Source organism: Temnothorax longispinosus, chromosome 9 (assembly GCF_030848805.1).
Source record: "Temnothorax longispinosus isolate EJ_2023e chromosome 9, Tlon_JGU_v1, whole genome shotgun sequence".
In the NCBI taxonomy this organism is placed as follows: Eukaryota; Metazoa; Arthropoda; class Insecta; order Hymenoptera; family Formicidae; genus Temnothorax; species Temnothorax longispinosus.
In genome coordinates, this window is record NC_092366.1 from 17,299,289 (window position 1) to 17,313,405 (window position 14,117).

The window sequence follows — 14,117 nt, forward strand, 5'->3', positions numbered from 1 at the left end:
TTTGGAGTCCTATAAAGTATACCTGCAAAAATGCAATTCTAATGATAGTACATGTATATTTGACTTGAATAAAATTAAATAAGCATTAAATTTTTTCTTTAAAGAAAAGAAAAGTAAAACATTGAAATTTTTTTGAATTTTAAAATTGCACGGAGAAAATTTTTAATAAAATCTTGAAGTTCTTGTTACAGTTGAAAAGAACGTAATACAGAATTATGTTACACTATAAATGTATAAATATTGATTTTTTTACATAAAATAAAATGTTAAAAGAATACGTATATTTATCTGCAATTAAGATACACCGGAATATAAGTAGTTGTTTTTAAAAAAATAATATAATTTCTTATATTAGTTAATTATTTTTTACGAATTACTCGTCCATTAAAACAGTTACGGAATTTAATTTCACTATGTGAATTGACGAGTTATACGAACGAATGATTTTAGAAAGATACATCTTATAAAACGACTAATTAAAATGTAAAATATAAATTTTTCTGGAAAGGTTTCTTACTGTTAATTATTAACAAATACCTTAATCGACAATGCAGCTTATTCATTTTTACATTTCGAAATTGTGTCGATACGATTATTTTAGTATCTCTGTCATAATTTTTTTAGTAACAATTAATAAAAGAGCTAATATTTCTATAACAATATAAACGGGTTAACAAATGCATTTCTTATATTATTAACGCAATAAAGATCGTACAATTATTATATCTATCGTGTAGTTTCGTTATATTGAGAACTTATTCTCAAAATTCGATGTCCCAGCCGGAAAATTCGTCTGGTGGAATATCGCGGTCAGGTGGATATCTTTCGAAGTTCCGTGTGTCGAGTTGATGTCGTACCTGAAAATGCGAAAATAAAATGTATTTTAATATAAATGTAAAATTTTTGTGTAAAAGATAAATAATTGAAATTGCGCATTGTATAAATGTAAGAAAAGTGTAAGTTTTGTAAAAGTTTGGTGGATTAAGTTTAAATTTTACGATAGATATATACCGTTGGTACAATGGGAGCCGGTAGAGCCAATCTCTGAAGCGCTTGCCAGTTAAATCCGGAAAACCATCTATTAAAAGAACAAAGATAAATTATTATATTTCATATACCTATCGCGAAGCAGTTTTTAAAATTTTACAAAAGTTTTCTAACGACTTACTTGTGATCGCGAATGTCCTGTATCCCGTTTCGTTGATAACCCAGTCGTTCCGAGGCGTTCAAACGAAGTAGCTTTTTGATGATATTATTAGCGTTTTTGTTGACGATGCTCGGTATACCAACCATCTCGATACCCTTCAGGATTTTGTTGTAAGTCGTCATATGATCGGCTCCTCGGAAAGGCGGCTTGCCGACGAGAAGCTCGTGCGTTAGGACACCGAGAGCCCAATAATCCACCGCTCTAGCCAAATGGAGAAACAAACGTGGAAGAAATACATAAAAAACCAAGTAATATAACAATTAGATAATAAATGTTGGACAAGCTTAAATTTCTCACCTGTCGTGTCCTTTATTCAAGATAATTTCTGGTGCGACATATTCGGGCGTGCCGGCAAAAGTCCACGTTTTAGCTGGGCCAATTTTCTTACTAAAACCAAAGTCCACCTATAGAAGGAAAATAATTTTTCTCTTGTAGGATTTCTCTCTCATTCTGATAAGAGTGATTAAATGATTAAGCATATACTTCGAAGAAATTTTAATAATTTCATAATTAGACGTTAAGTATTTAATAAACGAGTGTCTTACCAGCTTCAAGTAGCCACGCGTGTCGAGCATAAGATTTTCCGGTTTGAGATCCCGATAAACGATGTTTAATGAATGAAGATGATCGAGGGCTTCCACCACGCAGCCGACCATAAATTGCGCGGTGGCGTCGTCGAAATAACGCCTCCTTTGAAGGGTCGTCCAAACGTCTCCGCCGAGACATACTTCCATGAGAAAATAGACGTATTTATTATCCTTGTATGTTTGATAAAGTCTGAAAAAATGCGAAATTTTATTAAGTTCAATCTAATTAATATTAAGACTATATGCATACTAAAAATCCTCTCATTACTAGATTAGAATTTATTTGGCAATTATTTCTTCTGAGAAGTAACTTAACATATTTTTATTACAAATTTTACGATGCTAATTACTTTTACAGTTTAGCAACAGGCACAACATTTCACAAATGAATTAAAATATTATATTTATTTTATATTGATTCGAAACATTGTCTTACATCCAGCAAGAATAGTTTAATATTATAATATGTTATTGTAAATTAATTTTGATATGCATTGCAATACTAAAAATCTCAATAACAGCTTACTTGCATATGAAAGGAGAATCGCACGCTTGCATAATGTGTTTCTCGTTCAGCACGTGTTCTTGCTGTTGCTGCTCGACCATGACCTTCTTCTTGAGTTTCTTCAGAGCGAAGCTCTTATTTGGGTCGGACCTGAGTGTGACCAGTTCAACACGACCGAATCCACCCACTCCTAACGTTCCCCTCGTCTCAAGGTCCATCAAGGTTAAATTCGCGTACTCGTTAGTCCACTTCTTCGGAGTCAACGAACGCTTTTGCTTCTCGTATTCCGCCAACCAGTCCTTGTTACGAATCTCATCCAGACTGCCCAGATAGTTCAGGAAGGACCTGGAAATTTCGAATTATGTAATATTGCGTTTTATATTTATTATTAATTATTTAACACGTGAAAAGAACAGTCTCAAGTAAAATAAAATGATAATTTTTGTAGCAATAGTAAATGTAATAATAATCTATGTTGAAGGGTAAGTGTCTTAAATTTACCTTGAAATAAAGTAAAACAATAAAATAAAGTAAAATGTTATCGTTTTAAATAAATAACAGATATCCTGGATTAAATTATTTACTGATCGATATTCCATAGAAATTAAAATAGCTTTCGCGACTTATGTTCTCGAGCTCGTTTAAGTTTCGATGATAAATATGTTGATCTCAGAGATTTATTAATTATGAGATAACACCTGTGTACTCGAACTCACGTTCTGTCCAGTGTCAAGCATTCGACACCAGGTGCAAGCGCGATCGCGTTGGCACGTCGTTCTCCACCGTCATCATAGAGAGCCAATTCGCCGAAATAATCTCCCTTTCCGAGGACCACTAGTTCCTCCTCGCCTCCGTACTCGGTGTCTTTGGTGATCCGCACGTTGCCGCCGCTGATTATATAAAATTTCTCACCCTTCTCGCCCTGCCGCAGTATTTTCGCTCCAGCCGGGAAAAATTCCTGCAAGCATTATTATAAACGTTCTTTTAAGCTATATTATAAACTAAGCGACGAATAGAACGGTATCCTTTAAAATATCTTTCTTACTTACTACTCGTATGAGGTCGGATATCTTCGCGAGCACGTGGTCCTTAGGTTCTGGAAGTTTTTGGAGAACGGAAACGCGTTGGAGGAACCGGATGTTGCCCTCCAGTTGTTCCTGAGCCGTTCTCATCATTATGGTTAGAAATACTGATCTGTCGAGCACCCATACTTTTCCAGCTTTCTTTACTGAAATGACACGAAATTGGACAAATATTAGCTCAAAATTGATTCTTAGTTCTTAAGAAGATTTCTAATCTTCTACATTTTCATAATATGTATCAGAATCTATTTAGTAGGTAATATTGTAAATTACTGATTTGTGTTCATATATCTTGTTTTACAAAAATTTTAAAATATTCTTTAATTTTTAGACTTTAGTTATTTTTCACGTTTACCGCTAATAGATCGAAGTCTTTTTGTATTGTACAACAGAGCGATCTCTCCGAATGCGACTCCTGGTCCGAAACTTCTTTGGAATTTGTTCCCTTCGTAAATGTCGAAATCTCCTTCCGCCGACACGTACAAGTGTGAACCTACGAACAAATAATATTCGTATAAAAATTTATATTACATTAATGTTTATCATAATTATTCTGTAGGCTATTGTATATGTTAATAATATATTTTTAATATCTTATATGTATAATAATACGTAAAAGTTTATATGTAGGCGTACCTATATCGCCTTCTCGGATGACCAGTGTATTAGCGGGGATTTGTTTGGGATACATGGCGGAGACGAGTGCTTCCACTTGATTTTCTTCAAGATTACCCAGAAATTCGTTCTCCAAAATGGCCCTTTTAATTTGCCTCGTACTCCTACAAGTAAAAGAACGATAGTATTACGTTCTGCTTTTCCGAAACATTTGAAATAAAGTGAAACCTATGCCGATTAGAAAACAATTACGTAACGTACAACTAAAAAATTATAATCTTTAATTTAATAATATTAGGGCCGGTTGTTCCAACTTGTTGGTCAGCTAACTAATAGTTAAATCTCATATGTCCATCTTTGTCTCATGTAATGGATAAACAAAGACATATATATGATTTAACTATTAGGTAGTTTACCAACAGGTTGGAACAACCGGCCCTAAGAGAAATAATTTCTTTAATTTAATATTATTTTTCGTTAATTATTGTATTGTAGGCCGGTTGTTCCAACATATTGGTAAATATAACTAATTATACGTCTATCCTTCTTTAATTTGAGGGAAAAACAAAGACACATTGCATGTATGATTTAACTATTGACCGGTTTCACCAACGTGATTTAAATCTAATCGGTCGATTAAACTCACTCTTCGTCTCTTTCTAACTGTCCCCCTAGAAAGAGACGAAGAGTGAGTTTAATCGACCGATTAGATTAAATCACGTTGATGAAACCGGGCCTTAGTTAGTTTACCAACAGGTTGGAACAACCGGCCCTGTCATATTAGTTTCAATGCTAATTACTATAAATTATATTACTATTTATTATCATTTTCTGGTCACCTGGCATCTTTCTCGTATACGGGGGTCGGTGCCGAGGGTGGCGTCGGTGTCCTTCCGATGACGCCACCCCTTGGATTATTCACATGTTGTTCGCCATTGGTCACAGCAGCCGCACTTGTCAATGCGGACAATGCGGACTGTTCTTGATGTGATGGGAGGTGATTGACATGATTAGCTTCAGATGGCGGTGATGACACTATGACTTTCGTGAGTGAAGTTGATGATGCGGACGATGTTGGACCGGTGCCATTTACAGTTAACGAAGGCAAGTTACCAGGTAACGGGCGTATCTAATGGAAATGGGAATATTTTAATTAAAAAAAAAAAGCTTTTTACTTTTAAGGTGGTCCTTTCGCGGCACTTGGTCGGGTGGCAGTCCGTCGTGAGGTGGTTGATGGCAGGCATGTTGCAGCATTCCCAGTAGTTTAGTGATGTGAAATGTAATTTTGCGAGCGCGATTTAATCGAATTTGATTGTTTGCTAATTGAAAAAGTGTCAACAGTGGTGGTGCGGTTGGACTCGATTTAGGTTAGAATCGAGTCCAACCGCATACTATTGTTGTATTTTTTCGATTGGTGAATGGTTGAATGCGATTGAATCGTGCGTGTGAATCGTATTTTGTATTATCGTAATTGTTGGGATGTTGCAATGTGTTTGTTTACGGTTGCCTCACGGCGGACTGTGTTGCTTGGCTGGGTACTGCGAAAGGACTACCAAGCGGCATTTTTCAATTAATTAAAAAGTTGAAGCGTGGAATCATGTATCTTTTAATGACGAACAATTCATTTATGAATTACGTTAATAAGACGTACGACGCCTATAGTGAAGCTGGAAGAGTCCTCGTAGCCCGGCAGAGGGGTGAGATTGATGCTACCCCTCTGCCCGAGGATATTGGCTCTCGGAAAGCACGAGAACCTCATGTTATCTTCGTCCAATGCATGTCCAAAGCAAATTCTTTTGACGCCTGAAAAGAAAACACGTCGCAATTTATTTTAAACGTCTAGAGTTTGTATTGTTTTATTGAAGAAAAAAAAAGATACAGAGATTTACATTAGGCCTGTTCTTTTCAGCTGAACTTCTTGCAAGGTTCATCTTTTCTCTTTTTCTCTCCAACATGAAAAGAAAAAGAGGAAAGATGAACCGTACAGAAGTTTAGCTGAAAAGAACAGGCTTATTGTAAAAATAAAATAAACGACATGCAAATTATACATTGAAAATTCGTAGTGCAAAACATTTAATTCTATTTTTTATATACACAAGTCTTCACAAAATATATACTATATACAGTAAAATTCAGCGATATTTTAATATTTTTTGTCTTTATCAATGATAGCGTTTCTATTGATGGCACGTTAATTAATTTACAACGTAATTTTTATCCATAATTATGTCACACAGTAATATTTAACATTAAAGAATGATTACTTCATTAGTTTATAAAAAATCAAAGTCTGAGCGATTTAATTATTTTCCCGCGGGGCAATTAGCTAAATTGACAAATTAATTAAGAGGCAAATAATTTAATCGTCTTTGGCATCTAGGATGATTCATATAACTTTGTCTCACATTTGAATATACATTTAACATATTTCACTAATAATTATGTCCCACTTGCGTCGAAGAAATGTTTAATTAAGCTGGACAGTCATAATTGAGCGGAACACGTAATGCTACAGTTATTCGGTGATTATATTCGGTCACTCATGACTCACTCACGTGTCACGTTTCTTTCTTCATAGCGGCTTTAAACAGGTGATTATTCTTCAATATCGCTTCACGCGGAAGTCACTCATGACTAGCACTCGATTCCTTCGCTGTGCCTTCTGACTCGTTCGGTTCGCGTTACGCTCATCCTATAACTACTCCACTTTTCGACGCGCAGCTCTTTTTTCATATGCGACTCGGTCTCGTCGCGAGAGTGAGCCGATTGCTTCCACACCAGTCACATGCTTATGCTAATGGTGTTTGGTGCACGTGATATATTGTACCTTGACGTCACAATGCATTAGCACATGCTGATGATGAGAATATTCTCGACTCTCTACCAAGCCCGATCATCTTTTCCTTCTCGTTAAGGTTTCCAATTCGCGATTACGCTAATTCTTCTGGAAAGAAGCTCTATAAAGATATATGCTGACTTCCAAAATGCATTATAAGTATTGCAATAAACGTCACTTGCAATCATGAATTTGCAATTTGCATTGCATATTTAATAGTTTTTATTACTTCACGGTGATTTATATATATCAATTAATTTCATATATTTTATATATCAAAAAGATTTTAAAGATTTATTTTGAAGATATTTTTATTCGTCCATCTAGAAACTAAATATATAATAATTTTAACAATAATTTCGTTTCCTTCTTTTTGTAATTTTCTCATAATTAAAATACGTCTAGAAAATTCAGTTTGGCAGGCCGGTGCCATTGATGCATGTGTTGTTTAAGCTACTGCCGGAAGATTCATGTTTTGTTCCTCTAAAAGAACGTTCTACTGAAAGTTACATCGCTTGTTCTATTGAATAGATATAAATTGCCTGCCAAGTTGCAAGTGCACATCTTCAATTTTTCACTAAAAGCTGAGAGGCTCACGATCGTTGTTCTCCTCAGCAGTGCTCTTTCACAGAAGATTCGCGACAAGGCCGGCATGCATCTTGTGAAATCACTCGATAATTCAGGCCGCGTTGTTGATTTTGTCGCGCCGTGACAAAGTGATTCATTCGGTTTTATTAGAATCTTTCGCAAGGTGCACATGATACTGTATCTATTTTATTTTTCACTTCTAATCTTCCCTCGAGTATTGTTTCACGAGGCCCGTGAGGTGTCACTCCGTTTTATCACCAATATGCAAACAACGCAGGAATCTCGAGGTGATATCTTTTAGACGTACCCATTATTCACGACGTTTTAAAAACCTCGGTTATTAGTAATTATTACTATTTCGCGACTTTGGTATAGAATAACTTTTCTTCTATCAACATTGGAAGAAATACTATTCTTTTCGGAATCTTTGAACTTCTGACATCAAACATTCTGATAATACTCTAAATAAAAGATAGAGTTGATAATTTAAAATTGTCTGGAAAGTTTTGATATTCGTTTGTGGAACCTTATTCAGCTTTTCTACCTTTCTAGCTTTTACAATCATTTATAATAAAGAAAATTTATTTTTAATTATTTTTAAGAAAAAGTTTTTATAATTTTCCAAAGAAAAAATGCTTCAGTTCTTTATATTAAGTTCATCAGTTGTCAAATAATCCACGTAATTGTTATGTGTCACGTATCTTTCCATAAGATTTCTCGGAATAGTTCTTCATTACATTATTGTTAAAATATTACTATAATTCTATCTGATGCAGACACAATCTTAATTTGAAGCTCTGTATAATTCTCAAATGATACATGGCCTCCTTATACATTGCAGATGCAAGGTCGGCTCGTATCGGGTTGTACGTATACTATATCGGGGCCATGATAACGCTATTTGATTAAACACAAGAGCAAACGATTGCCAAAACCCTAAATATAGCTCATCCACCGAATATACGTTCGTTGGGCGTCCACGATAAGCTCTGCGTGTGATCAATTAATTAATAAATGATTTTCTACGGAACGATTCTTGAAAATTCATTATCATTTATCGTTTCTTTCCGCAAGAGCATGCTAATGATAAAAAAGAAATGTTTCGAAACTGTCTGCGATAGGTAAATTGTGTCAGAAGCAATTCGCAAGCAATTACATCGCTGTGAAGTAATTGAATTCAAGCTGTGAGATCCTATCGCGCGCATCGAGCTACGAATATTATATAACTATAATTAACGAAGCGATGCTATCGTTGTTCATTATCCGAGCGGGCAAATCACGCGTTTTGCCATCGCGTCCAGAAATCAAAGATAAGAAAGTCTCGCGCTTCCGGTATTGCATAATGTATAAACTAATTAGATGACTTTCATGATGAAAAACATAAAACGTATTGAAATAGCACCTCAGGTTTTATAACTGAAACTTTTAAACAATATAATGCTACCCACGCGTTGCACGCAGCAAGAAAAATTTATAGTATAATAAAATAATTTAATTAATTTAATTAATTCCAATAATTTAATAATTTGAGCACAATTAACTAATTAATTATCAGTCATAAAATAGCTTTACAGTTTAAGTACGTAAATGTATTTCATAAATTTTCATAAATGGTTAAGTAATGTCGATCTAAGTAATTGTTTCTTTCTTAGAATTTAAATTTTGTGTTGAGTTTAAAGTAATATCGTTCTTTTTTGACTCAGGATAATTTTAATCGATTGCTGGTTTTGACTCTAAATAATTTTTTAGTACTAGATTTTGGTGGTTATGTAAAAGTTTAATGATGTAATTTATACGGTATTTGCTTAATGTGTTTAATTATTATTACTTATTATTTGTATTTTGCACATTGTAATAATCGTAATAATAATAAAATCAATATAATAAGTATTTTAAATTCGTACATTATAATGTATGGAATCGTTATATTTTATGCAGGAAAAAATGCACGCGCGGACGAGGAAAACGAGAACTAAAACGGCAGTCGATCGACGATTACACGCAATTCCACGTTCTTAATGCGAAACGACATTTCCTGTCTCTGAAATGACCATGCCTCGTTAACGACTCGAAATTAAGGTCTCAGGGGACTAACTGTGCTTCGCACTTCGGTGTGCAACGATGCGCTCGACATGACTTGCTAGCGCAGCGCATCACGCGACACTTTTTTCGCTTTGTCTCTTTTAGCTCAGCTGATGTTTATGTAAAAATTTGCGAGGTCGCGAGTCGCGGAAATGACGGGAACGTAACAATATTGTAATCTGTTGCACAATGAGCGCTGTCGACTTCCCCGACGGAAAACAGACTGGCAATATAGTGCATGCACGCGCGTCGTCGCTGTTACGGAAAACTGATAAAGCTAAATGATATACATAAGTATAATATTTCCTGTCTTGCTAAATTTTAAAACATTTTGGTCGTGTGTATTTTTAAATCGAACGTACGTTTTTAAAGGATGAAATTTGAATACTTTAAGCTAAATAATATTTTGTTATTTTTAACCACCATGTGTGCCGAAATTTATTATTTTAACACAAAACAGTATTATTTTAACTGTATTAGTTAATTTAAGTTAACGGCATTGAGTAGAAGCAGTGGCGACTTATAGGAATGGTTAAAAATATGACTTATAATTTGACATTACGAATTTAATACTGTAATATTCGCGAAAGATAATGATTCGGTTAATAATTGGAATTTACAGAAAATCTTGAAAGCGCCCCTCCAATGTACAATCATTGAACTCCATCTTCTCATGAGAGATCTTCTCATGTGTGTGTGCTAATTATGAACTTCCAGTTTTAATCTTCGTTACTTCACGTGATGATATTTTTATGTTTTGCAAACATTTTATAACGTAAACGCGACGATAACACGTGCTATGTGTGTTAAGGTAGCGAACGAATGAGCATTGCCCGACATTTTATCGGTATATTTGCAAAGAGGTCTGCGTATACATTTTAAGTCGCGGACAATTAAGGCAATATTGTTTGGTAACGTCAGTTACATAGGCGCCTCTTTATTACTGGCGCGTTTAATCAACTGTATCGACAATCGTTGCCGAGGTTAATTAACTTCATCCATGCCCGCATATGTGTATGGCAGTAATTAACTTTCTTGACGCCACACGTGCGTCGTGTTACGTGCGTATGACGTTTGCTTTGTGACGAATAGGCTTTTGTGGCTTTATTTAGTCATTACTTTCGACTCGTCGATCACCGCTTGCCCTTCTTCAAGTTTTCACAAGTCATTATAGAGATAAAACCAAATAGGGGATGCAAATGTGGCAAAAAAAGCTAAAAATGTAATTAACATTCACTATCTGTTTTAAGAAATCTAAATTTTTCCACTGCATAATAGTCTTTAGAAAAGACGTGAAAAATAGTACAATATTTAATATTAAAATTTTAATATTAATTGACCACAAAAATTTACATTTTTATTCAAAAGCATTAAATTGTACAATAATTGTACAAATCGAGTATTATTTATTAAGAGAGTATTTATGTTCTCATTGCAGCATTGATGAAATTACGGAAACTTATCTCTTGGTAGACTTCTTTGGTTTATCGGTCTCGGAATGCAAGTCGATCTTGAAATTGATTTAGAACGGTATCAGGGACACGAATCGATGTTTCCGTGGATTGATTAGATAATCGATCGCGCGGATAAAAATGTGCGTGAGGAGAATCAAATATTTATCATCGCTTTGTCCTCTCGACAGAGCGAATTCGAAAACACAATTAGGGACGCTCAGACCGCCTTTCGAGACTCACCCTTCAGGTTGACGTAGGGAAATCTTTCAAGATAGATTGACAATCCTGCGCCGGGGTAGGCCCTTGAAGGACGAAGAAACGTGATATTAAGGAAGATTTATGCGCTTTCCGCTCGCTTGATCTCGGAGCGAAAAGACATAAATCTTTTTTTTTTTTTTAGTACGACCGCACGGAGGTGTACCGCACGAATTCGCGCGTTCGACTGATGCCTCAAGTACGACAAAGACGCAGAAATCTTATCTAGCCGATAACAGAGCGGCGACGAGCAGTGTCAACAGGCAGGTATATGTGGCGCGCGAGCATCTTATCTAATGAGTCTATTCTTTTTCCATTAATAAAACCGACTTCGTGCGCTCCTTGTCGAGCGCTCGTACAAGCAATTGTAACAGGAAAAATTTTGTATTTTTTCCGCCGGGCAACAATATTAATTTAATCTCTGCTTACTTCGTTACGTATACGAGCCACAAGTATAACGGTAAAAAGTTTTGCTTATAACTATTTTATCGTTTTCTTATTTTTGTTTCTCGAAAATAAGCAAAAACTTGCGAATTATTGAAAATAAATTTGCCACAGATCAGCGCATGATAATTATTAGGTTTTACTACATAAAATTTTTTTGTACAAAAAATTGATGAATTCAAGCTTAACGAAAAAATATATTTCTTGTATATTTTTTTTTGTAAACGATATTATTTATTAGATGGAATAATGTCTCGTGCAAATTGGAAATAATATTGAGCTATTCTATTAGTTTAAATGCTATTGTAATTCAAAGATCAAAATGCTAATTTTACATGTACTAATTATATGTATATTTCGCATATTATAAAAGGAATATTTATATAAGCATATTAATTTACTGACACATGCAGAAGTTCATTTCCAAGGTTAAAGTAAAATGTTTAAGCATGAGATAATAAATGTTCCTCGAATATTAATAGTAATATCTGTCTGTATGTTATCATGCTGATTCAGCAATGTCTTCAGCTTGCATTCTCACATTAGTGAAGAACGAAAATTATACACGTGCAGTGTCTAAAATTTTCAATATACATCAGGAAACTGAACTCCAAGAGTTCGCAGACATCCGATCCGACGACGTTCCCTCGCGAAATTTTAGTATGTGTCAGCGACGGTAATTAAATGACATTGACAAAGCAATTAAATAAGTGTTTGAAGTTATGATTATTAAGTATTACAATATAGACGCCATCATGTTTGAAGATATTGCCAATACGCTGTTGTTATAAGATTACCGTTTCTAAAAACAATTAATTGTAAGAAACATTCATTCGTTTTCTAGAAATTATAGACCTATTATTGACTTAGCAACCTCAGAAAGAGACTCTTTTAATTTATCGACGATTACCTAAGTTAACAAACTAATAGAATTTTCTTCTCATTTGCCTTTACGTTTTCTTCATTCTTATCTGCGTAATGATAGTCTCTTATCACGGGCTTTTATCATGTTCACCACTTGTTTTTTTTTTAATACTACGGCAATCAGTTCTACTTATTTTAGTGCTTTAATATATTTTTCTTGTAGTAATTAAAATTTATCCACTTATAAATTCGATTTTTCAATTGTAATCTATTTATTTAAATGATTACGTTTGCACTCATTATCTATCCGCTTTGATTCATCGAGATTAGCAATCCGGGCAATCCCCCTTCTTTCTTATCATCCGCCTTTTTTTTTACTAACAATTAGATAGCAACATTAGATAAACAAAGGGGATAGCCCTTTTTCTGAGAACTTAAACGTTCGTTGTTTGAAAAATAATCACAACTTAGCTTAATTTTATCTAAGGTTCTCTACAATAGCTAATGAGTTATAAAATAAGTCGTTATATCATATTTACGTTGTATTATTTCTTTGATAATTTTAGATTTAAATTTTTTTGATTTTGTGAATCTAAAAATTATGATTTTTGTGCCACATAATAAAAGTTATAGTGAGAAATATTGCTGTCAATCTCTTGTGCATCTTGAAATACTTATAACATTGGCTAATTGGAAGATAGAAGATAAAAGCAATTAACAAAATATTTGCGTACAAGAAAGCTGATTTCTTCTAGTTTTTATATAAATTAATTTTAGGAGATTGTTAAATCTCTTGATACGTCTACACGCTGTCAGAAAAAAAATTATTAATAAAGTCTTTAAAGTGTAAAAGGCTTTACAGACACCTTTATATAAATCTGTACGTCAAGATGCAAAAATCGTTAATATTCTGCCTTGTGTCCAATCTGCTAATAACGCATGTGTTAATTTGCCAGAAATACTCGCCTCTCAAACTTTACGATGCCGTTCCTGGGCCTTGCCAATTATCCGTGTGATTTTGCGCCAATGTACAATGAAGTGTAAAATTTTACTTCAGCAAAATGGCACTGTCCTTAAGATACGTTCACAGCTACATTCTTGTAACTTCTCTACGTCGAATTATTTATAATCGCACGATCGTTTGTCACTAATTGTTGGATTTCAACTGTCACTTAAGTTAAATACTTGACTGTTCGATCACGTCACGCGGCTTGATTATCGAAAATCCAGATTCATTGTTAGACTGAAGTTTCACCAATAATTATTGCTGTATTGCCGTTGTGAATTATATACAATGCGCTTAAATAATTCTTTTGTTACAAATTTCGAGAAGGTAAAAAATTCACTGTCTTTAATTAATTTATTAGTCACATCCGCGCGCTGGTGAAAGTATATATAACTCTTTCACGCGATGATACATGAGACAATTGTGTCAATGAATCGCCTATTTAGCTTTTTTTTATATCGAATTCCACGCGTGTCAGGCTTATCGGCGTTGATCCCATCCGATCGAAGCCGAAAAGTACTGATAAGCGAAACAACTCCGGTGCTATCGACAGGCCGGCCTCGGTGCCACTAACAGAAAAACACGCTCACCT

General features: G+C 34.5%; 1 protein-coding gene across 4 annotated transcripts; it reads right to left on the bottom strand.

Annotated features, from left to right (window-relative positions):
• Nucleotides 1–495: 495 nt before the first annotated feature.
• Nucleotides 496–14,002, bottom strand: LOC139819469 (cGMP-dependent protein kinase, isozyme 1). Of its 4 annotated transcripts, none has more exons than XM_071788819.1 (13): nucleotides 13,486–14,002; nucleotides 5,633–5,799; nucleotides 4,836–5,125; nucleotides 4,018–4,160; nucleotides 3,737–3,874; nucleotides 3,349–3,527; nucleotides 3,016–3,257; nucleotides 2,321–2,644; nucleotides 1,753–1,984; nucleotides 1,505–1,611; nucleotides 1,169–1,408; nucleotides 1,012–1,078; nucleotides 496–857 (listed from the first exon to the last, which is right to left on the bottom strand). In XM_071788819.1, exons 2-13 carry the CDS (start codon nucleotides 5,753–5,755, stop codon nucleotides 762–764), a joined length of 2,181 nt encoding a protein of 726 aa, XP_071644920.1. In that variant the 5' UTR covers nucleotides 5,756–5,799; nucleotides 13,486–14,002; the 3' UTR covers nucleotides 496–761. The 4 variants fall into 4 exon arrangements, with proteins under 4 accessions (XP_071644920.1, XP_071644918.1, XP_071644921.1 ...); XM_071788817.1 differs by lacking the exon at nucleotides 13,486–14,002 and adding an exon at nucleotides 11,197–11,341; XM_071788820.1 differs by lacking the exon at nucleotides 13,486–14,002 and adding an exon at nucleotides 11,197–11,340 and having other exon boundaries at nucleotides 5,648–5,799.
• Nucleotides 14,003–14,117: the final 115 nt, after the last annotated feature.